Source organism: Mastigoproctus giganteus, chromosome 10 (genome assembly GCF_048544385.1).
Source record: "Mastigoproctus giganteus isolate SK-2022 chromosome 10, ASM4854438v1, whole genome shotgun sequence".
Taxonomy (NCBI): Eukaryota; Metazoa; Arthropoda; class Arachnida; order Uropygi; family Thelyphonidae; genus Mastigoproctus; species Mastigoproctus giganteus.
Window position 1 is genome coordinate 165,982,012 of NC_143584.1, and position 26,681 is coordinate 166,008,692.

The window sequence follows — 26,681 nt, forward strand, 5'->3', positions numbered from 1 at the left end:
CTCGAAGACAAGACTAGTATCCACTTCGGTCCTGCAGGATTTTATCTTATCTAAGTCAAATTTCTTGGCTGTTTCAAGAATGATTCCTTTGTCCCTGATCTTGCAGATACTTTTGATCTTGACATTACCTTGCTTTGGTTTGATAGTCTGAAGGATTTTGTTTTTCGCTCCATCACTGTCAGTAATGTCGCAGCCCTCTCTAGCTTTAATGATGAGCATGTGTTTATATTCAAGGGTAGTTACTTTGGGCATTTTTGCCACAGCTCCATATGATAATTGTTGGGTCCTTACAGATGGGTCCACAGATATGGCTGTGGAGGTCTGAATGTCCGTAGGTATGTGAGCAGGACTGTTGACAGCCGCGGTTAGTGCAGAGTTAGTCAACAGGCCTCCGTAGCCGAGTGGTAAAGAGCGGGAGTGCAGTAGCACACACTCTTTGAGTAGACTGGGGTTCAAGCCCCTGACTGCTAAATACCGTCGATCTGCCAACCCGCACTGGACCAGCGTGGTAGATTATGGTCCATGTCCCTCAGCATGAATTGTTGAGGAGGCTTCCAACCTGCAGTGGGTTGACAATAGCTGCAGTTTACCTTTTTTTTTTAGTCAACTGGAGTTGTTCGTTTGCGGCTTTAAGTTGTTGATTTTCTATTATCAATTCATATCTCAAGGGAGCCCCAGCAACGTGTTATACAGAGCGAGGTAATTTTAGGGATCATACTGTTGTCACTGTTTAAGCAACACTCCACTTTATGACCCAAAAGAGGGATTATCTTGAGATTGGGTATGTTACTGTTCAGAAAAGTAGGAAGTTCCTCTTCAACTTCAGCCTCCTCCCAAAGCTTGGTGGGAGGGCATTTCAAGTGACCTATACATTTTTCTTAGTTAGTACCACCTTCAGCGAAGTTTTGCATACCACACTGGCTGGCATACAAATGACTATCACTGAAATGCCGCCTTCTTCCATTATTAAAAAAATTCCGGTTTGGAAGTAACTGAATTATTGGGGGCTACTTCACAGTTGTTATTAAGGTTGCAGTTATCATTTGCAGCGGATTGTATCTGGATATTGCACTTTTCGTCATGAATTACTTCTGAAGAGGAAGATGTATTTTGTTCTTTTGTGATTTCAGAGCTGTGCAGAGCAGCAGGATTGTCAGTATAATTGCTTTCTTCTGCATTTGATAGAGAGTGGGATCGTCAATTTTACTAGAATTATCAGGCTCACTTGGTTTTCCTTTGGTTTTCATCACTTGGTATTGTGGAATTTTCTTAGGTGCATGCATTTTGCATGCTTGGAATAGGAAGAGTTTCCTCTTTGCGAGTGGCAACTTTGATAGATTATTGACACAGCACGCCCCTAGGATAATCGAGCAGCTGACACATTGAACAGTCAGCTAAGCAAGCTTCCCACACTGACTGCATGTGGTCTTTTCGGCGTTAGCGCTTTTCTTCTGTATCGAACTTGGCATATTTAAGCAATAAACAACTCTTACAAATTAGCAGAAGTGGAATACATATGTAGTTTGTTTTTCTGATTTGGAGCGAGGGCTTTAAAGCAATTCGTTACAACAACGACTAGCAGATATATATATAGGCTTGTAGATCGTTAGCAGCAGGTCACTAGGGGGTTGATTATTTAAGTAAATAAGGGATTTAAACGACCCTCTTAAGTGCTAACCTTGACCTTGAAAGGTTTCCGAGTGGATAGCTTTAGCGTTGCCGGGGTAGTAGAAGGCAAACTTTGTTCTGATGAAACATTTCTGATTAGTTGAATTATAACACACAGAAAAATTAAAATAAAAGTTTACTGTCATATGGAATAACGTACTCGATCCGCCAATGGGTTCCTCATAATAACAGGAATGTCCTGGTATACGATTCATCGCGATAAACTGTTTTAAACTATATATTTTTTGCACTAAACACGGAGCAACAAACTGCGTGATCACCTGAAACTGAAGATATCCAACGACTGCCGTGGCTAGCACGATCAACAGACTTAAATCTGATCGAACATGTGTAAGACGCCTTTGGGGGTCGCATTGCTCGCCGACAACCAATTCCACGGTTGCTTGGTGGCATTCTTCCACTTGTGTAGACTAAGGTCTGCACTGGTGGAAGAATAAGATTTGTTGCCACAGAATCCTATAGACACCCTTATATCGAGCATGGTTAACCGCTGTCAGTCCTGTTTTAGCTGATGTCATTTGACCATATTTTCGAGCATCTAGTATCGACTTCTGTAACGTTACCTTTTTGGTAATTCTTATCAACCCCTCTAAATATTCCTTTTACCTGTCCAAAGTTTCTCGCTGTCTCTTAATTTCATTGTTATTATATGGTACATCACCATATCAAATTTTGTCTCGCTTCCTTGCAAGCTGCACGAGTAACAATCACGGTTTGTACGTCTTATGTTAATTTTCTTTAGCAGCGTAATACGACGTATTGGTCTTTCACGAGCAAAACGCAATATATAAATTTATTCTTGTATATGAACATTGGGACTTCTTTTTTTTTTTTTTTTTTGCACACCGAAAGGATGTGATCTAAAAGTAAGTTTAATTGTTGATTTTAAATGTAGAAATGAATGGCGAATGCAACCCGGTTAACCTGGAAATTTTCATTCTTGCAGTTCCTCTGCTGTTGATTCAAAGGGAGGCAATTTTTCATACAGTGCAGTGTTTATAAATGTACGGAAGCGACCCGCCTACACTGTTGTCTTATTTTAACTTGGAATGTCATTCGTGAGATAGCTTTTTTACAACCGTCTGGAAACTTCGATACACAAACAAAACTCACGTCGTCTTCCTGAAACGCTAAGTGCTTCTTTGATCCGTTTCTCGTGCGGACATGCAACTGAAATGTTAGATCTTATATGAATACCACGGGAGATGCCGCACTGGAATCAAGAAAAACACATAAAACTCAAACACGTAAAACTGGTATAAGTCTGCTTTTACAACTCTCTGCAAGTTTTCCATATGCTACAGCTCATAAAATAAGATGTTGCTTTAGGAAAGGTGGTTCTGCAATTATTAAAAATACGAACCCCGTTGAAATGATCCAGTAACCAATTGTCGAATCACTTTTCTTTGCATTCGCGAAGACGTTACAGAAAATTCCTCCCCTCCTTACTTACGAGAGTTGTTCAATAAAGAATGAGCATAATTTTATTTTATTTTTCTTCACAACGTGCCTTTATTAATCATCTATATTTTGATGGTTCTTTTGAAATTAGACCCCGTTTGATGAAATGCACTCACTCCAACATTTCTGCCATTCTTCAAAAACATGAAGCTTGGGGTGCGCCAAGCTAGTCCCCCCCCCCCGATATATATGTGTGTAAAAATTCGTATAAGAAATAGATAAATACATTTAAAATCGCTAATTTTATTTCCACCAAATTAACAATTTTTATACAAGATAAATCTCTCATACAAATATGTCATAAAAGCTATATAATATAATTTAGTTGTATAATAGAAAAATTAACCAGCCCTCCTCTACAGTTGTGCGACTTGGGTAATAAATAAGAAAGATGCACAAAAACTAGAAGCAGCACAAATGAGATTTTTAAGGCCACTAGGCTTTACAAAGCTAGACCATCAAAGAAATTCAGACATTCGTCAGAAATTAAAAGTAGATAATATAGTAGATGACATAAAGCGGTAACAGAAAAAAATGGATCAGTCACGTCACATGAAAAGAATGAACCTAAACCGGATCCCAAAATTAGCATTAAACTACAAATCTACAGGCAAGCGAGATGTGGGCCGTTCAAGACCATCTCCAAGCACTACAACGTATTAAAAGACCTAAGCTGGATAAAGTTCATGATGATGAAAACAAAAATTAACATTGTGAAATAACTAAGTTTTATATTAAATAAAAATATCTATCTCTATAAACCAAAAATGAAAGTACAAAAAAAAAAAAAAACACATAATACTCTAATAATATTTAGTTTCAGGTAAAATTCACTAACCTTTGGATTAGTACAGTGAAAGGTTTTGTAAAATTAGGTTATTCATTTCCTAACCTTTTCTTATTGCAAACTCGTTTACAACATCTGAAATGTCTAAGTTGGCAGTAATTTTATTTTCAGTACTAAAAGAAAAAAGGTAAACTGCAGCCATTATCAACCCACTGCAGGATGGAAGCCTCCTCAACAATTCATGCTGAGGGACATGGACCATAATCTACCACGCTGGTCCGGTGTGGGTTGGCAGATCGACCGTATTTAGCAGTCAGGGACTTGAACCCCGGTCTACTCAAAGAGCGTGGGTTACTGCACTCCAGCTCCTGACCACTCGGCTACGGAGGCTTGGTTTTTCAGTACTAATAGTACTTAAATTCGAAATTATTTCCTGTTTCATATTTGATCGTAAATAATTTTTATGACCTTTTAATTTTGGAAAAAGATCTTTCCCCGGATGTTACAGACATCATCAAAAATCTTCTTAAAGCTGTTAAAGCGTTTGGGAACATCTTTATAAGATTATTTGAAAATATATTATCCCCAGAGGCTCACATCTGGTGAGTATGCACTTGGCACACACAGCCCAGGGTCCTGAGCTGGATATCATCATTCTTCTCTTTCTTGGTGATTCCCATCTACTTCTCTCTCTCTCTCTCTCAGGGTAATTCAGATTTTTAAAAAAAATTTTTTCCCTTGCCAGCAGCATAAGCCTCAGGCTTCCTTGCACCACATGGCTAATAATAATAATAATGTATACATGTACTCTATAACGGTTAATGTATTCATATTAGGAAAAGAATTTCAATTTCATCACACAAATCAAAATCATTTATGTCAGATTCTTTTCGTGTAATATCTGATAATTTAATTTGTAAATCCATACAATATTTCATTTTTGTTCCCCTATTCAATGAATAAATGTTATTTAAAAATTCAAAAGTTTTATTATCTACGTTCAGGAGTTCGAACCCGTCTTCTGTTTCGGATACTGCTGTATCCAAAATAGTGAAATAAAAATTTATTTTATAATGCCTTTCCAGCAAATTAATACTGTCATCCGGATTTTCACACATAAGCATTCTTTTTTTTCCTTACTTGGTCTAACTACACCAACATCTGAAAATGTTGTTTTACAATCTATTTCTTCAGCACTTTTTTTTTTTTTTAGCTTCATCTAACATGCCATTAAAACTGTAATCTGCCCTACGTTCTTTTAAATAATTATTAACTTATTTTAACATTTCTATTATTGGCAGTATGACTATATCACATTTTTGCATTAATTTGCTTAAAACATTGATTTTTGTTAAAATATTGCCGAATCACTATGGAACATATAAACTAATATCCTTTTATTTTTAGTACATTACTAAAGACAGCTAAATTTCTTGTACCTCTAGATGTATCATTAATTAGAATTAATAGATTATATCCAAATTACGTCTCAATACTTTTATAGCATCGCTCCTACTTTCCCACCTCGTATTATCAGAGAGCGGTTTATGGTCAATGTTGGGAACACGATATGTTGATGTCAAAAAGAAAACATTTTTTTTTTTTTTGAACAATGCTGAAAGTTTGCAATTTCTAGATATACTTTTGCGGCGTACTTCATGACCAAATTTGAGCTATAAGCAGCACAAGGTACGTAAAATGCTGTAGGATTCAAGTTAATTTATGCTGTAGGATTCAAGTAGCTAACAAACTAAATGAATATTTTGCATCGACATTCACACATGAGGAGTTATTCAGCGAGGGGAATGCCAGAGGTGTATTCAACTCTGGCAGTAAGCTAGAGAATCTTGTAATAACTGAGAGTAAAGTGGAGGAGAAATTGTTGAAGTTAAACAAAAGAAAGGCACCTGGGGTGGATGGGATCTATCCAGTTATATTAAAGGATGCAGCAAAGGAAGTAAGCAAATCCTTAGCCATAATTATGAGAACTTCCTTGGACTCAGGGGAGGTACCCACAGACTGGAGATGTGCAAATGTGACCCCAATTCACAAAGGAGGATCAAAGGTTGACACAAGTAATTATAGATCTGTGAGTTTAACTTCTGTTCCAGGAAAATTAATGGAGGCACTGGTTAAAAAAGCACTACAGGATCATCTAGACAAGACTTCAGTTATAGCTCGGACACAGCATGGTTTTGTTAAGGGGAAGTTTTGCCTGACCAATTTGATTCGATACTATGATGCAGTCAAAAAAGAACTGGATGCAGGGAATAACTTTGATATTATATACTTGGATCTTAGAAAGGTTTTTGATACTGTTGCACATGGAAGACTGCTGCACAAATTGGAGCAGTGTGGCATTGGAGGCAAATTGCTGCTATGGATAAAGGGGTGGTTGAGGGGGGAGAAGAAAGGGGGAGAGAGTGGTAATCAACGGACACTGCTCATCGCGGACTAATGTTATTAGTGGAGTCCCTCAGGGTTCAGTGTTGGGTCTATTATTGTTTTCTGTATTTATAAATGATATTGATGATGGTATATCAAGCTTAATGTCCAAGTTTGCAGACGATACGAAGGTTGGCAGGGTTGTCAAGGACACTACTGACACTATGCTGCTGTAACAGGATCTGGAAAGGTTGAGCAGATGGGCTGAGAGGTGGCAAATGAAGTTTAACATTGACAAATGTAAAGTACTACATATGGGAAACAGCAATCCCAGAGCAGCAATCCCTGTTCCCCCCCCCCCCAGTTCTCCCCGAGCCACAGCATTTCCATTAGTTTGAGCCTTTTGCTTTGCTGCTCTGGTCTGAGTCTTGATTTCTATTCAAGTTCAATAAAATTCCAATACAAAATAGAACCCTCAACTTATATACCAATGCAGTTATAACACTATATATGTGTATTTCGGTATCGAATTTTATCTCCGAGTTATGTTATATGACTTTCTTATCGCCTGTCAACTTATATGTATTAATTTATGATGTTACGTTTGTAAAAACTAGGTCGCTGTATTTATTTAGTTAAAGTACAATTCAATTGACAATGAAATTTAATAAGATTAATAAATTTTACTGATTAATTGATACTACTATACTCACTATCTAGTTTTCCGTTAGATTTTACACTATCTAGTTTTCCGTTAGATTTTACACCATCTAGTTTGTGCCCATGTATCGTATAACAATGGTGGCAAGTTACGAACGGTTAATCTACGGACACGAGGTATTATTTACTTTCCAAATCGCGCTATCTAAATTCAAATTAAACCACGGAGCTTGACTAGGTCTATAAGCTATTTATTGAAAATAATTTAAGCTAACAATTAAGTAAATAAGTGGCTAAGTATAATTAAAAACTTTTCGTTTGCGGGAGCTGCAAAACCTGTTCAACACGTGGATTTGATACCCATACTGATACCAAGTAATAACCTACAAAATCTCTATTTAAATTCAAATTAAACTAAAGTATTGTTATTAGGAATATAAAGAAACTTTAAAAAATAAATTAATATGCCAATTTAAGTCAATAAAAAAGCAAAACTTCTCTATTTGCTGCTGGAGCCCGTAAAAACTTTGCCTGCTCATGTGTACTCTTGCACCCTTTAGGTTTGCTTTCTTGCATCACTGCTCACAGAGCAGTGCTTGCTTCTTTTGGTTAGATGTCTTAGCTTCTACAGATTGGGTTGTGGTGGTACTCAGTAGTATCTGGAGCATTTCGTTTCCATCCTTCATAAAAAGCATGTAGTTTGGATTCTTGGTTCTTGATTTTTTTCATGTTAGATGTGGAAGTTGAGCAGAATGTGCTCCAATTTGAGCCACACATGGGCTGTCTTGCTACATACAACCAAAGTGATTCTATCGGTTTGCTGTCATCAAGGTGAAGGGGCCAGGGCTTTGTCTGTAATTGTTTCTTCAGGGAAATGTGATGTCTGCCTCAGAAGGGTTGTTATTAGGTGAGGCAGGAATCTCCACATCATCATGATATCTGCGTAAGCTGGGGTCAGTGTCAGGTTTAGTTTCTTAGCATGTTTTTTACAGCCGGGACTGGCCAAGATTCCTGTTTTTATCCAATCCATCAATTTGGGTCATCATTCCTTGCATGGGTGAGAGCAGGGGAAAGTTGCTATTCCACAACTTCAAGTTCATTGTCAGATCTGGTTGGTAATCCAAGAAATATTGAAAAGTCGGATTATTGGGAATTCAGATAATCGAACAAATGTTGGTATAGTCAGGAAGAGTAGGCATATACAAGTCAAAGTTTGACAAATAGTGATCAAGAAATAGTGCAACAATATTTTGGGCTATTTACCAGTGGAGGAGATCTGCAAAAATGGTCCTACAACTTCAAAATGGAGGTTTTTGAGGATGCTGAAGATGGTGGCATGATAATTTCCCCACATCACAAGCAGTTTGCAAGATAGAAAACTTCCATGGTATATGGAAGTATATGGAAGGAAAGGGAGAAAAGCACTGCATGTCAAGGGTTTTTTTTTTTTTTTGATGCTTTATAAGCTTGCTTTCTTGCATCATATGCCTCAACTAATGCTAATCTCAAAACCTGTACACACTAGAAGAAAACAGTTTGCTGGAATGAGCTCCTCTTTTGAAGTTACTATAGGAGGGATCCTATCCCCAGCCAAAAGGGCAAGATTTGAGACATGGTAGCCTAGTACTTAGAAAAAAAAAGGTGTTGGTACAAATGCTCAGAAATCAATTTTAAATCCCAGCAATCATAACACAAAACTTACACAGGTAACTCCTCTTCATATAATAATGCAAGTGTGAGTGTGATGAAACTTGGCACATATCTAAAAGAATTACTAATGAATTAAATGAAAATTTATGGAGTTCCATATCTTGGGGCAGCACTGGGAAATGGTCAAAACAATGACCGTCCGTTGAGTAAGTGAACCCCAGTTTGAATCACATACAAAAATTATTTTTATGTGGTGCCATAATACATATACATTTTATATAGTATAAAAATATTAAAATAAACAAGTAGCATTTCTAGTAGTGAGAGAAAAGGTATTGCGAGGAAAAATGTGTTTGAACTATAGTCACATGGTCACTGAGCACATTACTATAGTTCAAACATGCTCATGGTGACATTGTTGATGACATTTTTTTGCACAAAGTAGAGAAGCAAAAAAGTATTAGTATGAACAGGATATATACTGTGGTATCAGACTGATCCGACTGGAATCAATCAGCAGGTGGTTCTTACTGCTAGGGTCAAGATTTATTGGAAATATGAGTATGATGTTGTAAGCAAACTTGGCATCTCGTTCGTATGCAGTAACTGCTAGCTTGTGAGTGAGCATCAATTTGTAAGGTTCTGTGGTGGGTGAGATACTTAGGGCATCAAATTTTTATTTTACTCTTATGAGTAACTTAAATTCCTCTATTTTTTTTTCTTCTGGGGTTCCAATAAGGCTCCTACCTAATTTATCAGATGAGGCAGACAACATTTTATCAAAAGACCCAGAACTGAGGATACACCACCATCAATGTCACTGCTTTTCCTCATTCTACATTCCATTGGAAAAATGTCACTCTTTTCCATATGGAAAGGATTAGAATCCTCTTGCTAGAATTCCCAAAATCTGTGAGAAGGCTATGTGCCAAACATGCCCAACAAATTCTGAAAGCCACATCCATAGGGGAATATCTATCACCGTACCCCCCCATAAAACTCTGAACTCTTCATGTAGTGCCATATCAGAGTGGGATCTTCTTCATGTCTCTGAATAAGAGAGCTCTGAATTTATACATAGAGGTGTGATAATTGTTAAGGAAATACCAATGCACGAGGACAAGAATGTCATTCCTACTTGAGATTGATATTCCCATCCTTGCTCATTAATGGGAATCTCATTCCTACTTGAGTTCTCATTCTTACATTCAACATCCCATGGCCTCCAAATTTCATCAAGGCAGGCTACTTAAACTGCCCAGTAAGGATATATTCCAAATCCCCTGAGATGTTGTAAGTGCTAAAAGTACAGCTACTCTTAAATAATGGCCACATTCTTACAATGGAATTGTTGTGGAAATAGTGATTCTGTCGAAATAATGATGAGATTGAAGGCCCATCCTGCATAAGCATAATATAGGAAACTTATATAAAGCAAATGATGACCTGCATAATATCCTGATTATTTGAAAGGACAAAATAGTAGATGGCTCTACTCATGGAGGAGTCACTATCCCCTTGGGCAACCAGACTCCTTTTCAGTCTTTATATGACATTATTTAATAATAAAGCAAAGCAAGCCAAATTTGTAGCTGTGAAGATGTTAGTAGTTTACCTGTAAACACAGTTGTTAATAACAGTTTCAAGCAAGTGAAAAATTGAATAACATATTGTTATTTTTCTGTTTTTTCACACAGCAAAATAACTGAATATGTTATTATATACTGATTCTATGTGAAAATGCTCTATCACCAAATAATGTCTAACCAGTGCCATTAAATTGGCATCACAATGTGAGAAGTACATTTTGTCTTGCAAAAAGTTGCAAGTGACTTGATCCTTTTTCATAATTAACAGAATGTTAAGTGCGATTTAAAACTAAGTTATATGAAATATGTTTTGTTTTTAAAAAAATGGAATGACAGCGTAACTTAGCCAAGTAATCAACACAAGAGTGCAATATTAATGTTTGAGTTGACTACAGTTTGAGCCCACAACTTCGAACTACAATTTATAATAATAATAAGTGTTCACATGTTCAGTTGTCTGAGGATACACCACCACAAGGTTGCATTGCTTAAAAGTTTGGACGTTCCTTATGGAATACTACAGCTGTATGGCAGCATGCAGGTATGCATGCTGCCATACAGCTGCCATACATACTGTATGCATGCTAATGTAGGCAGGAGGCTGTGGGTGGCTGCCCTAACCAAGTTTATAGCCCTTGCTGTATAGCTATTCCTGAGTATAAACATATAATTTAATTTTGAAAACAAATAATTAAAATATAATTACATATTCTTTTATTTCGTGTAGCTCTTGGATGACCATAGATTTCGAACAGTCGACAAGATAAAGACTGTAGGGAGTACTTACATGGCAGCTGTTGGACTTGTTCCAGAGTACAGAATACCAGTAAGCATTAAAATCAGTTTCTTTTATCTGGTTCCACAATAGCATTTAATAAATAAATTATCTTCTCTCTCTCTGTTGCATGTCTGTAGAGTATAAACATATAGTAGTGTTCATATACTGTATGCACTGATGGTTCACTGCAATAAAATACCCCTTTCCTTCACATACCTCTTTTTCATGGAATCATGAAATGTATGAGCTGTAGCAACTGAAGTGCGTAACCTTCCTCAAGTATAAATTTAGTTGGAAGGGGTGCAAGAGTATTGTAAGTTGGGGTTGTACTTTTGAATAGCTGCCTGGGGTGTTGATGTCCTAGCACTAATGAAATGTGACACACATTGACTGAAATAGTGCAGTGCCATGATGTAGTTGCTGAAAGCAGGAGAAATATAGTACAGTCAGTCCTCGTATAACACGTGTTTACACTACACAAATTCATGTAGTGTAAACATACATGATTTATAAATAGGGGAATGATATTGTATATAACACGAACCAAATTTGCTTATGCATGATTCGCGGATTCACCTCAATTGAACGCAACATGATAGGAATGAAGAGAAGATTCTGAAAATGTATTTTTGTTTTTTATATCAGTGAAGGGAAAACACATTTCATCATAAAAACCGACACAGTTCCTGCTATCGATATTATTGCAAATGCAATTAGATGGTTTACTACCAGTTTATAACAGATTCCACCAGCATAAACGCAACTGGAAATTGTCTGTATTGTTTTATGGTAGTGACCTCCATAAATGTGCTTTAGTAAAATGTGAGCTAGTGAGGTATTAATAGTGTGTGCCTTTATGGCTATTAGCTAGTGCTTTTACGGTGTTGTTTATTCAGTTGCTACACGTGCCAGCTTTATGTGTTTATGTGTATATGTGTATCAAGCGTGCCTCCTCATTTTGTAATTGTGCTTTATTCCCTAAAAATGAGTAAAATACTTAAAAGGTGTGAAAAGGAAGCATCCTGGTGAGGACACTATAGATTTAGAGAGAAAAAGAAAAGCAATATGGATAGACAGAGGTGGACTGGGTCAAAAATTCTTACTGGGGAAAACTTGTAGCAGTCTCATACTAGCATTTATGGCCAAAATCACACTGGCCTCTGGCCTACCGGGGTTTCCGTGGTAAGGATTATGGCCCTGCCTCAGTCCATAGAGAAAAAATATCAAATTCTCAAACGCTTTGAGCAAAATGAAAGAACTTGTGATATTGCAAGTGCTACAGGCCTAAATGAGGCAATGCTGAGAATTAGAAAGAATGCAGAGAAAATAAAAACAACTTTCATAGCAGGAACAACTCAAAGTGTAATAAAATCCATTAGATCAAGACACAAAGAATTGGAAGAGATGGAACCGCTGTCATCTGTTTGGATAGAAAATCAGACAAAGAACAAGTTTGCTTACGATAGAAGCAAAAGCATTAGCAATATTTTATTACGTAATAGTTGTAATAAAATATGTAACTATTTTATTATGATTATTTATTGTGTTTGGTAATGTTTTGGTTACAAATGTGTGTTCAGTCTTGGGTGGTCAGCACCTAACTGTATTTTTCCCATAGGGCCTGTTATTTATATCGCACGATTTTGCATTGCACGAGGGTGTCTAGGAACACAACTATCATGCAATACGAGGACTGAGTGTACTTTGGTGGAATTTTTTTGCCAAACATAAGTTGCTTAAGAAAAATATTGTTTGATGAAAGCAGTAATATACAAGTGATGCAAACAATAGAAATAGCCCACGGGCTCACATCTGGTGAGTATGGGCTTGGCACATCCAGGGGTGGATTTAGGCATGGTCTTTATGGGCTGCAGCCCAGGGCCCTGTTCAATCAAAGGGCCCCCTTCTCGGTCAAAAAAATAAAAATAAAAACAATTTAAATTAAAAATTTAAGAAAAAAATAAATTATACAAAATTTTTTCGTACCTAGATAAAGTTTAAATCGTTGGTTTGCAACACTATTGGATTTGAATAAAATATCAAATATCAGTTTTAAATGACAGTAAATAGTAAATACGCCTCTGTCGGTAGTTGGTAAAATCAAAATATACTTTGTCATTTGTCAATTATGCAAATAATGTGGCAACATCAGAATGGGGGAAGTGCAAGTCTAGTCCTCTAAAGCGTGTTAGCTTAGCATAGCTCTCACCGTTTGACATTTGAGGTTATGTATAGTACAGTATAGTTGATTATTAAATAGTCATTCGTTCGGTGAAGTGTACTGTTCAGGTGCTTTGTTTCATCCCTGGTAAGTATCGGCAAAGTTTACTAAATACTAAATAAATATAAGCTAAATCACTCTCCGGAAATCTTTTGTCTGCACGTAAATTCAATCATTTTTTGCATTTCCTTGAAATGAGCCATAATAAAAATAACTGGACACTGTTTGTTTGAAGTAAGCATTAGGCACTAGTAAGCAGCGTAAGCTATAAGCTTACGCTGCCTTATTTGACAATGACAACTAACTTAATATGGTGGCGGATTGTTTTTTTAGGTTTTTTTTTATTTCTTTTCAGATTAAATAAATACCTAAAAAAATGTCTGGTAGAAAATATAAAAGCGGAGCTGAAAAACGAAAAATACAATTAAATAGAGAAAAAGAAAGAAGTAAATGTGCCAAAATTTCAAATTTTTTTGTATTGGAAAATAAAAATGAGAATCTAAACGATATAGGTGCAGTAATAAGTGAAAGAGAGAATAACTTAACCAAAGAGAAACAGAAAAAACAACAAAATGTATATAACAATAACGAAGAATTACTAGAACTAGAATCAGAACCGAGAACTTCTAAAAACAATGTTGATGTTGATGGACATTCAGTACCAGACAAAAATATACAAGACCTAGATGACGACCAGTTCTCTGAAGTCTCTGTTGCTGTTTTGCAAGAAGATAGTGATGAAGAGGCTTTAGAAAATGCAGAGTTGCTTGCTAAATATGTTGACGTAGGTTTGTGGCCTACACTGTTAAATGATAATTTTATTAATCACTGTCTCTCACGTGAAATGACTTATTTCCGAAATAAAGATGCAAAAAATATATATCCAGTTTCAATAAGGAATTACAAAGAACAAAACAGATCATTTTCAAATAAGTACTTCACGAAAAAAATTAAAAATGGTCAATTACTGGAAAGATCTTAGTTGTGCTATTCTACCAGTATGGGAAGTGTTTTTTGACTAGTCTACAAACTTTTCTCTAAAATCCCTTCTCAATACACAACCTGATTCTCTGACTGGAAACATATAGGACCTTGTTCAGAAAGTCACGAAAATTCTAATGAACATAAGAAATCATTGTTAGTATGGTTAACACGTAAAGAAAATAAGTCTGTTATTGACAAGCAGTTGCAGGAGTAACTAAAAAAAGATACGGAATATTACGAAAATGTCCTAAAACGTGTTATTGCAGTGGTGGAATATTTAAGTGTAAGGCGCTTAGCATTCAGAGGTCACGAGGAAATATTTGGCTCTCTGCACAATGGTAATTTTATGGGGGCACTGGAATTACTAGCAGAGTTCGGTCCATTCATGCGCGAATATATCCAACAACGAGAACTGCGACCAAAGCCTTTCACTTCGTACTTATCAAAAACAGTTTATGAACTAATAATAGAGATTATGGGAAAACAAGTAATAAAAAGAATTACAGCTGAAATAAATAGTGACAATGCAAAGTACTACTCAATTGTGATGGACTCGACACCAGATTTGTCCCACAATGACCAACTAGCTATTATAGTACGATATTGTTTTGAGGGAAAAGTGTATGAAAGATGTGTATCTTTCATCAAAATTAGTAGTCACAGTGGCTTATCTTTATTCAATTCCTTAAAGAATTTTTAGAAAAAAATGGACTGCCACTGGATAATTGTAGAGGACAGTCTTTTGACAACGCTGCAAACATGTCCGGCCGATACAATGGCTTGCAAGCACATCTCAAACAAAAAAATAAATGTGCTGATTATGTGCCACGTGCTGGGCATTCCCTAAATCTAGTTGGTGGGGAAGCGGTTAAAGTTGCAACTCAAATTGTGAACTTCTTTGGAGTAGTGCAACAAATATGTTTTCTTTTCTGCAACTACCCATAGGCGGAGCTTCTAAATCGTGAAACAAAACTAAAATTTTCGATAAAAAGTTTAAGCCAGACTAGATGGTCTTGTCACTATGATGCTGTTAGAGCTTTAAAAAATAGTTACGGTGACATCATGAACAAAAGGAAGGGGATGAATCTGATTGGTCCACTTGATATCGATGGTTCGGCTGTTGATGATCCTGCTCAGATAGCAAACAAACTGAATGAGTATTTTGCATCTACATTCACACATGAGGAGTTATTAAGGTTTGAAAATGGTAGAAGGTTATCAAATTGTAGCAGGATGCTTAATGATTTTGTAATAACTGCGAGCAAAGTGGAGGAGAAATTGTTGAAGTTAAACATAAGAAAAGCACCTGGGGTGGATGGGATCTATCCAGTTATATTAAAGGAGGCGGCAAAGCAACTAAGCAAACTCTTAGCCATAATTATGAGAGCATCCTTGGACTCGTGGGAGGTCCCCACAGACTGGAGATGTTCCAATGTATCCCCAATTCACAAAGGGGAATCGAAGGGTGACACAAGTAATTACAGACCAGTTAGTTTAACTTCTGTTCCGGGTAAAATAATGGAGTCACTGGTTAAAGTTGCGTTGCAGAATCATCTAGACAAGACTGCAGCAATAATTCAGACACAGCATGGGTTTGTTAAGGGAAAGTCTTGTCTGACAAATTTGATAGGATATTATGATGTGGTTACAAAGGAACTGGATGCAAAAAATAATTTTGATATCATATATTTGGATTTCAGGAAAGCTTTTGACACTGTTGCGCATGGAAGACTATTGTACAAATCGAAGCAGAATGGTATTAAGGGTAAGTTACTGCAATTGTTAAAGGATGGTGAGTGGGAGAAGACAGAGGGTGGTAATCAATGGGTGCTGCTCTTCATGGACTAATGTTATTAGTGGAGTCCCACAGCGTTCGGTGTTGGGTCCAATGTTGTTTTGTATATTTATCAATGATATCGATGAAGGTATATCAGGCTTAGTGTCAAAGTTTGCAGATGATACAAATGTTGGCAGGGTTGTTAATGACAGTAATGCAGTGTGCTACTGCAATAGGATCTAGAAAATTTGGGCAGATGGGCTAAGAAGTGGCAACTGAAGTTTAACCTTGAAAAATGCAAAGTACTGCATATGGGTAGAAGTAACCCAAGAGAAATGTACCAACTGTGTGATACTACACTTAAGGTGGTAGAAAATGAAAAAGACCTGGGAGTAATTGTGCAGCAGATATGAAGTTTTCTGAGCAATGCAGACAGGCTGCCAGGGCAGGTCATGGGGTTTTGTCAATGATGTATAGGAATTTTGCTAGCAGGGAAAAGGAGGTGATTGTCCCTCTGTATAAGGCAATGGTCAGGCCACGCCTTGAGTACTGCGTACAGGTCTGGAGGCCTCATTTTAGGAAGGATGTAGATTTGCTTGAGCGTGTACAGAGAAGGGTAACAAGATTGGTGAGGGGAATGAAGGGATCCTCTTACCAAGAGAGGCTTAAGTTCTGCAAATTGCAGTGGCTGGAGACTAGGCACCTGCGCAGTGATCTGATTGAGGTGTATAAGGCCTTGAATGGGTTGAGCACGCTGAATTCTGATGGGATCCTTCCACTTGTTCAGATTACGAACCTAAGGGGGCATAAATTCAAATTAAGAAAAGACAGATGTAGAATAGGTGTGTGGAAATTTGCCTTTAGGTTAATTTCTGAAACAGACTTCCATCTGTCGTTGTGGAAGTTGATAGGTTGAATAAATTTAAGGAGGAACTGGACAGGCATTTGGAGGGGATGGTGTGATATTTTTTTTTTTTTTTTTTTGGCTGATGCTGCGTGAGCTCATACACTTGCTTTCTTGCATCACATGCCACTACTACTACTACTAAACGTTTAGTGACAATATGGATGAGAAACTTGATTTTTGAAGAGAAACAGAATTTATATAATAATTTGGCGAAACTTGAAACTGCGATTTTAACTGTTTTTTGGGAAGAAATTTTAGAGAGATTCAATTTAGTTAACAAAAAAGTGCAGACCCCAGGCTTAGACATATGTGAAGGTGAGAAATTAATTACGTCATTAGAAGCCTTCGTGAGCAACATACGAGAACAGTCAGATCAGAAACTAAACGAATACGAGGAGGCAGCCAAAAAATTAAGTACTAGTGTGGAAAAAGAATACAGTGATTTAAAAAAGAGACGTATTACTTCAAAATTTCTGGATAAATCTATAAAGTTTCGCTAAATGGAGCAGAAAAATTTAAACGGGATACGCTAAACGTTGCATTAGATAAGTTGATTATGGATTTATACAGAAGAGGCCATGTCTATGGGGAATTTAGTAAAAGATTCAAATTTTTAATGGATTTGCAAGACATTAATATCGAAAATATTGACTTAGAAAGTGCACATAATGTTGTTGATTATTATTCGGATGACATAGACGAACATTTAGTCAATGAATGCATTCAGTTAAAATCCCACTTACAGACTAAGCCAGACTCATGCGGTGATATATTCAAGCTAATTTACGAAAAGAAACTTGTCGATGCTTTTCTGAATTGCTATACAATCTTAAAAACTTTTTTGGCGTTGCCAATCACCAGCTGTGAGGCGGAGCGATCCTTCTCCAGGATGTCCTATATAGAAAACAAATATAGGACAACAATGATGAATGAAAGATTAAATTATTTATCAATTCTTTCCATAAACTGTGATTTAACCAAAGAATTACAATGTGATGATCAAATAAAAGAATTTGCAGCGCAAAAATGCAGAAGAGTTACTCTTTAAATGTCTTTAATGTATTAAAAATACTTACATTATATAACTCGTAGAATGTTTTATTTATTTTATATTTAAGAATAAGTATTATTTTATTTTATTTTATTTTTTTTCTTAGTCTTTATTCTTGACCTGAGAATTTGTTGTTTCGTTTTTTTGTTTGTTACTAAAAGCGATATCTAATACATTTTATTTTTTGTTTATGTTTGATGTTCGTTATGTATACAAAACCTTTTTTCATTATAACTGTATATAAAAGTTTGTATATCCAAGTGCATCAAATAAAATAAAAAAGTTCTTCAATGTCTGTTGCCTATAATTTTTCCTATTTAAAAAAGGGTAAAAAAACATTTTTTTGATAAAATGGTAACAAATGAGTCGTCACAACTAACCCAAACTTGGGTTAATTGGGTAGGCCCCCAAACAGTGTTAGTCCAGGATCCCTAAAGTTAACAGTCCGCCCCTGGGCACATCCAGGGTCCTGAGCTGGATATCATCATTCTTCTCTTTCTTGGTGATTTTTTCTCTCTCTCTCTCTCTCTCTCTCTCATGGTAATTCAGGAATTTTTTTTTTTTTTTTTTTTTGCTGGTGCAGCATAAGCTTCAAGCTTCCTTGCACTATGTAGCTAATAATAATAATAAAAGGGGCATGATGGCCCAGTGGTTAAGACACTGGACTACCAGCCTGATGGACCCGGGTTCGAATCCTGCCTTGGTGGAAGCGCATGTGGCTCTATTACGCTGGGAGACTGATATAATAATAATAATAAAAAAAAACATCGCGAAAGTTGCTCCATTGGGCTTACCTTCGCCAAGGTCAGAGTGGGAGCTGAGGCAGATAGTGGTACCATCTGGTGTCACTTGCGAGAACAAAAAAACCACTGGACATAAGCCGAAGCTAAACAAGTCCACCTCTATAGATGGATGATGTCGCAGAGAAATATTAATCATACTGCATCGAGTGTCGCACAGGATAAAGTCACTTGTGTTCGGGTCTTAGGCAAAGGGATTGGTTCGAAAAGTTGGAGAGAGTCTCCCGAGCAAGATAGTAGAGCAAGTGTAGCTGTCCCCCTTATGGCTACCACAAGAGAAGGGCAAGACCATCCAGCCCCACCAACTGGAAGTGCTTCCTGCACAACTGCACTAGTGACCACCCAGACCCAAGTGCCAAGCGATAGTGATAAGTGATTTTCTCTGAGATATACAGTGTGCTCTTTCTAAGCGATAAAGTTTAATTTTCTTTCTAGTGTCATTTCCCCTTTTGTTTATCTAAAGTGGTTCTGTGCTTCAAGTGTTAAAGTAAGAACCAAGAAAGGAAATCCACCTTTCTTTTTTTAGAGTATATATATTAATTACTAACAAGCTACTAACTTTTACAACCCCTTGGTCACTGGTGGCACCGCTCCTGCATCCACGTGGCGGGGCCGGCAACCTGGGAGAAGAAAGCCCCTCTCCCAGGGCTAAAAGGAGTAAACATGGAATTTGACAATTTCCTTCCAATTGAGCCTCGATGCTCATCATGTCCTAAATAAAATGATAATGACCATGATACATCACAGTCGAAAAGACTGTGGACTGACACAGCAAAAGGAATGTCCATCTTTCCTTATCTTCCACTCCTTGTCAAACAAATGCATGAGTACACGCTCCCCATTTCTGATACAGAAATGTTTGGAAAGCTCAGCAGGTTCACCTAAAATGGTGAAAAGCCTTAGATCAGGTGATTTACTAATTGAAAGTGTGAGTTGTAACCAATCAGAGACTCTGCTGAACCTCTCAACCTTTGGTGGTATTCCCATGCAAGTTACCCCACATGCAACACTAAATGCCTCCAAAGGGGTTATTCACTGAGTAGGATTTGATCAATGTCACAGAAGATGAATTAGTCCAAGAATTAAAATAACAAAAAAGTCACACATGCTAAGTGGATTATGATCTGAAAAGATGGTCAGCTTGTTCCCACGCAGAACATCATCCTTATGTTTGGCACACCAAATTTACCATTGAGTGTTAAAGCCGGCTATCTCAATTGCCGTATAAGACCCTACATTCCTAATCCCATCAGGTGTTATAAGTGTCAAAAGTGGGCAGTGTGCCCAAACTGTGGTTCAAAATCCCATGCACAAACGGAATGTGATGCTGAAACACCACATTGTCCAAACTGTCAAGGCCAACACCCCGCTTATTCAAAGTCCTGTGAACTGTGGAAAACAGGAAAAAAGATCCAAAAATACAAAGTAGAGTGGAAAGTGACTTACCAAGAGGCAAAGAAGCAAATTATGCTTACTACACCTAAACACACTATGCAGCATCAATAAAGAAATACCAGTCAAACCACTCAAACAGACATGTCTATTGCAGACTGGGCCCGAGAAATACTCTCAACCTCACAGCAATCTACTAAGGAACAGCATGTGATAGATAGTGCTAACAACACACCAATTACAGTACCGCCAAATGCTCTGCAGTTTTCCTCAGAAACCATAAAAACAATCAGCAGTCCCAATGCAGAAAAGTCGGCAAAATATAACAAATATGGATACAGATGAAAACATCAACCTGGATGAGCCAATCTTAGATCTGTACACCGAAGATGACATGGACACAGCGCGTCCTGTCTTCTCGAAAAAAGAAAGAATAAAATTGGAGAGACAAAAACAGACTGGACCTAAAAATTAGGCTGAATCAAACCCAACTGCTAAACACAAATAATGGATCACATCATACAGTGGAACTGTAGAGGTCTACGTAGCAACATCGATGATCTAATCCAATAATATAGTATAGTCCAGTAAGCATATGTTTACAAGAAACTAATCTACCACAGCAAGTAATTCCAAAAATTAAGAACTATACTGTATACTAGCATAATAGAAATAACAATACCACTGTGTGTGGAGGTGTGGCCATTCTAGTAAACTCAAGAGTCCCTACTAAACACATTTCCACTGCAAACTTCCTTAGAAACAGTAGCAGTACATGTCTCCTTAGGAATCATGTTAACAGTAGTTTCAATCTACCTATCACCAAACAAAGAATATACTTATAATGACCTAGAAGAACTTCTGCTACAGATCCCTCCTCCTTTTTGTTTATTTGGAGATTTTAATGCACACCACCCAATCTGGGGCTCCCCATGTACAGACTGATGAGGAAAAGTTCTGGAATCGTTGCTTGACAAACATAATCTAACACTGTTGAATACTAGTGCTGATACTTACATTCATTTTTCCACTAGAACAACTACAGCTATAGACTTAACAATCTGCTCTCCAATATTGTATCCACTCATCCGCTGGACAATCCGCTAAACAGTGACCATTATCTGATCATTTTTGAAATCCAAACAACTAGAATCCCTCAGGCAAATAATTCCTGCTTAAAATGGAAATTTTCCAAGGCTGATTGTAAGTTATTTGCTTCAAGTATCTCATTCAATGATGAAATTATCAAATTCCAATCCACTGATGATGCCACACAGCACATCACATCTCAGATTCTAAATGCCGCAACCAAGGCCATACCAAAAACCCATACTGGTTCATTTAAACATGCCAATCTTTGGTGGAGTGATGCGTGCCAACTTGCCAAAAAAGAGAAAAACAGGGCATGGAACCTGTTTTGTAAACACCCAACTACTGAGAACCTTATAAATTTCAAAAAACTGAAAGCTAAAGCATGATTCATAAGGAAAAGGGCAAAAAAAAGATTCTTGGATCCAGTTTACCTCTACTATAATGAAGAACACAAACAGCAGAATAATCTGGAATAAAATAAAAAAAACTTAATGGTAGATTTCGCCCAGCATCCTCTCCAATACTGAGATGGAATGGACAAGACTTATCTCCAGTTGAAATAGCTAATGCTCTTGCAGAACACTTTGCCAAAACCTCAGATATAGCTGCATATGAACCATCTTTTCAGCAACATAAAAGAAAGACTGAGCAAAGGAAATTAAATTTCAGCACAAGAATAGCACTCCCATATAATCAACCCTTTACAACGTTGGAGCTACAGGATGCTCTAAACAAATCAACAAATGGGGCATCAGGACCTGATGGTCTTTATTACCTCATGTTGTAACACTTAGACAAAAAGGCATTAAATTCCTTACTGCTTTTTCTGAATCGGATCTTCTCTGAAAGCTACTATCCTCGCTCACGTGTCATTGAACAGTGCTAGCTTTTCCAAAACCTGGAAAAGATCAGATGAATCCATGCAACTATAGACCGATATCCTTTACCAGCTGCTTGGGCAAAATATTGGAAAAGATGGTACACAATAGACGTGTATGATACATAGAATCCCACTCAGTCATCAGTTGTAATCAATATCGCTTCCGCAAAAACTGATTCACATTAGATCTTATGGTGAAAGCTTGAGTGTAACATACGGAACGCCTATATTCGAAAAGAACATCTTGTCATGGTGTGCCTGGATATTGAAAAAGCCTTTGACACCACCTGGCACTGTGGTATTCTGCAAGACCTGTATGCCATAGGACTCAGAGGTTGACTCCCAAAGATCATAGAGTTACCTTAAAAATAGAACTTTTCAAGTGAGTTATCGTAATGCTGTTTTGCCAAGCTCTTGTCCAAAGAGAAGGTGTACCACAGGGATCGGTACTCAGCACTACACTCTTTGCTCTTAGGATAAACAATTTAGTGCAGAACATTTTGGGTAATGTAGAAATCTATCTTTATGCTGATGATCTTTCAATATCTTGCTATTCACAGAATATGCGTTCCATTGGATGACATCTGCAGCTTGCAATAAACAAAATAGTGTCATGGACTTCACGTAATGGTTATCGTCTATCGGCAACCAAAACTGCAGCCATTCGCTTTTGTAAAAAACACCAACTACATCCAGAACCTGAATTATCACTGGGAAATCAACCGATACCAATTACCAGCAATATCCGATTCTTGGGCATATTGAAACTAAAAACTTGACACTAAACTGACATTCCAGAAACACATACTACAAACACAAACTGTCTGTATAAAAACCTGAATATACTTAAAGTCATCTCATCTATGACATGGGGAGCTAATCGCTATACTCTACTCCACCTATACTGGGCCTTAATCAGATCTCGATTAGATTATGGTGCCCCTGTTTATGATTCTGTCCGAAAGACTCTGTTAGCCTGTCTCAATACAATACAACATAGGTTGACTCCCAAAGCTTGAATCCAAAGCTTATATATAGAGGCCAATGAACCTCCACTCCACCTTCGGAGAAAGATGCTGCTCCTCAATTATGCCGTTAAAATATATAGCCTTCCATCTCATCCTATCTGGTCATACTCTATGATCCTCAGTGGGTAAACCTTTTTAGAAATAAGCCTCTTGAAAACAAACCTAGAGGAATCAGTCTACGAGAACTGATTCAGCAGTGGAATATGCAATTGACCAATTTACATCAAGAGAGAGAAATTGTACAACCTCCATGAAAGTGTGTATACCTTCATGTGATTGACTACTTCCGACGTTGGGGGAAACACTCCCTGAATAATCAAACCATTTAGAAACTACATGCAGCTCACTCTTTGGCAAACGGAGACACCCTGCAAATTTATACTGACAGCTCCAACAGTGACACAGCTGTGGGAGCTGCTATGGTGCTATCAACAGTCTCTGTTTCATTACCACAAGAATGCAGTGTTTTCACTGCAGAGCTCTATGCCATTAAGATGGGTTTGACCTTACTTGCTCATGATTTCACTCTGAAGGCTATAATCTATACAGACTCTTTGAGTGCAGTGACAGCCCTCCAAGGCAATTCTTGCTCTCCACATCCATTTATAAATAAAATAAGAACTCGAATATCCGAATTTCATAACAATAGGCAGGCTGTCACATTTTGTTGGATTCCAGGGCACACTGGAATACCAGGAAATGAGAGTGCAAATAAAGCAGCAAGAAATCACACTGATAATAAACACATCCAAATTCCTTACACAGACTATAAATCAATCGTATGCTGAATTTGCAATGAAAAATGGAGAGAAATTTGGCATAATCAGGTAAATAACAAGTTACGAAATATAAAACAGAATCCACAGCTATGGAAATCTAGTTTCCACTTAAACAGACACGAAGAGGTTGTGCTTGCCAGAGGACGTATAGATAATACTCATCTTACACATCAATATTTATTGCCAGGAAATAATCCGCCACTGTGATTCACCACTAACCGTAAAGCATATTCTTATAGAGCGCACTCACTATCAGTATGCCAGAACCACATCATTCTGATCCCTATGTAATTTAAACAAACCTCTTCAAATTAGACATATTATTGGGGACAACTACAATTTACCTGAGATTTTCCACTATCTAAAACAGATTAATATATTTATGCTCATATAAACTTTTTATTAATTGGTACAGTGTCTCTCCACAGGAACAGGCGCAATATGGCGAAAGTAGCTCTTGCGCCAAAAAAACCCAACAACAACTAGTGACCACCCAGGAAGGAAGAAGACGGCAACACATGAAGTGGAGTATCGAAATAAATACATACATCATGCAAGCATACTATGAAATAACCAGTCTAGAGACCGATATGACAATGTACAGGTTGCAAATACATACCAAGTGGTTGGAATGATACCCAGATATTCAGGTTACCAAACAGCGATTAGCGGACCAAAGAAGGACCATCGTCACAAAGAACCTAATAGCTCCTGCCATCTCGGAAAAAATCAAGCAGGATGTGAGCAATCAACTATAAAGAACAAAGAATATGGTCAATATAGAACCAGAGGAGCAACAGCATACTACGGAACCAGAGGAGAAAGAGCAAGAAGAAGAAATACAACCCAGAGTAGCCGAAGTGGAAAGAGACAAAGTCATGATATTCAGAATAGAAGAAGAGTGGAAGAAGGCTCTAACAGGTTTGGAAGGAATGGACCCCACAAGAACCCGTGTGATACCTTAGCAGAGGCCAAATAACCGCGATCGGCAAATAATACCACATTACCTCGACAACAATGGTAAAACACTAGAGGCTATCCACACAGCCGTATACTGTGCTGCCATAGCAGCTACTAGGATTAATGGAAAAGAAACGAGAGACCAGCAGCAGAAGGACCAAAAACAGAAGGAACTGCCAGCTTGGGAAAGAAGACTTCAGCAGAAAATAGAAGAATTAAGAGTCAAGATAGGTCAGTTGACCCAGTACCAACAGGATAATAGAAGTAAGAAATTGATTGGAAAGGTGAACAGCATCCTCAAGAAAGACAGCGTCCACAGCAAACATGAAATCAGTGAATGTGGCTCTGCGGTTCTGCTTCAGTGTATTGAAGAATACTTGGGCACACTGAAGCAGAACCTCCTTGCACTCAAGAGACTATGCTGATAGAAAGAGAGTTCCCAGAGGAAAATAAACAACCGAATCTTTGATGAGGACCAAAGAGCCTTCTTCAGGAAACTGGGAGAAGATGAGAAAACAGGAAATGTACCACCTGAGAAGAAGACGATCGAGGAGTTCTGGGGAAATATCTGGAGCAATGAAGTAAGACATAACAGCTGAGCCCCCTGGATAGAAGTAGAACGGAAGAAAACCAAGGACGTACAAGAGATGAGAGAGTGGAAGATTCGAGAAGAAGTAAAACAGTCGATCAGGAACACCCACAACTGGCGAACCCCAGGAATTGATAACATCCGCAATTACTGGTACAAGAAGCTCACTTGCACACAGAAGCACCTAGCAGAGCAGTTTACTCAAATGATAAGGCACCCAGAGACAATCCCGAAGTTTTTCACTGAAGGAGTCATATATCTGAAGCCTAAAGATGAAGATACAAAAAACCCAGTGAAATACGGGCCAATCACCTGCCTCCCAACGATGTAGATGCTGCAGTTATGGAGCAAGCCTACAAGAAGCACCGAAACCTATACATGGCCTACATCGATTACCGCAAGGCCTTTGACTCCGTACCTCATAGCCGGCTGATAGAGACCTTGAAGATCTACAAGGTCAATCCGATAGTGAAAAACTTCCTACGAGCAACAATGGTGAAATGGAGTACCATATTAAGGTCAAAAACATAACAACCAGACTAATCCCCATCAGAAGAGGAATCTTTCAAGGAGATGCTCTGAGCCCACTGTGGTTCTGTCTAGCACTCAACCCACTATCCACCATGCTTAACGGCAGAAAGTATGGATATAACCTCAAAGAAGGAAGAAAGAACCTGTACACACCTCACCCACCTGATGTACATGGATGATATCAAGCTCTATGTGGCAACCGAGAAGCATCTCCAACAACTACTCCAGATCAACGAAGAATTCAGCAAGGACATCAGAATGGAATTTGGTCTAGACAAATGCAAGACCCATGCACTACACCAGGAAAATTTAGTCAGCCAAAACTACCAGTTGCTGACTGGTAAAGAGACCGAAGCTATGACAGAAGGAGAGACCTAAAAATACCTATGATGCAGGCTCAGCAGTTAGAGCACAAGGAAATCAAGAAGTGCCTGACCGAAAAATATCATCAGAGACTCAGAGCCCTGCTGAAAGCAAAATTGAATGGAGGGAACACAGTTAAAGCCATAAACACCTATACTCCTTTGGGATCATAGATTGGACTAACACCGAGCTAGAGAATATCATCCGAAAGACAAGGACAATGATGACCAAGAGCCGCCAACACCACCTGAAGTCAGCAGTGGAGAGACTAACAATAGCTCGGAAAGAGGGAGGAAGGGATCTGATAGAGCAACAGAAAACAGCAATT

General features: G+C 37.8%; 1 protein-coding gene across 1 annotated transcript in view; it reads left to right on the forward strand.

The window, feature by feature from the left end:
- Nucleotides 1–26,681, forward strand: part of LOC150079454 (adenylate cyclase type 1-like) — a 317,266-nt gene that overhangs the window by 224,333 nt on the left and 66,252 nt on the right. The window contains exon 18 of the mRNA XM_090383372.1: nucleotides 10,949–11,047. Within this exon, the coding sequence (XP_090239498.1) occupies nucleotides 10,949–11,047 (99 nt within the window). The remainder of the gene's footprint in view (nucleotides 1–10,948; nucleotides 11,048–26,681) is intronic.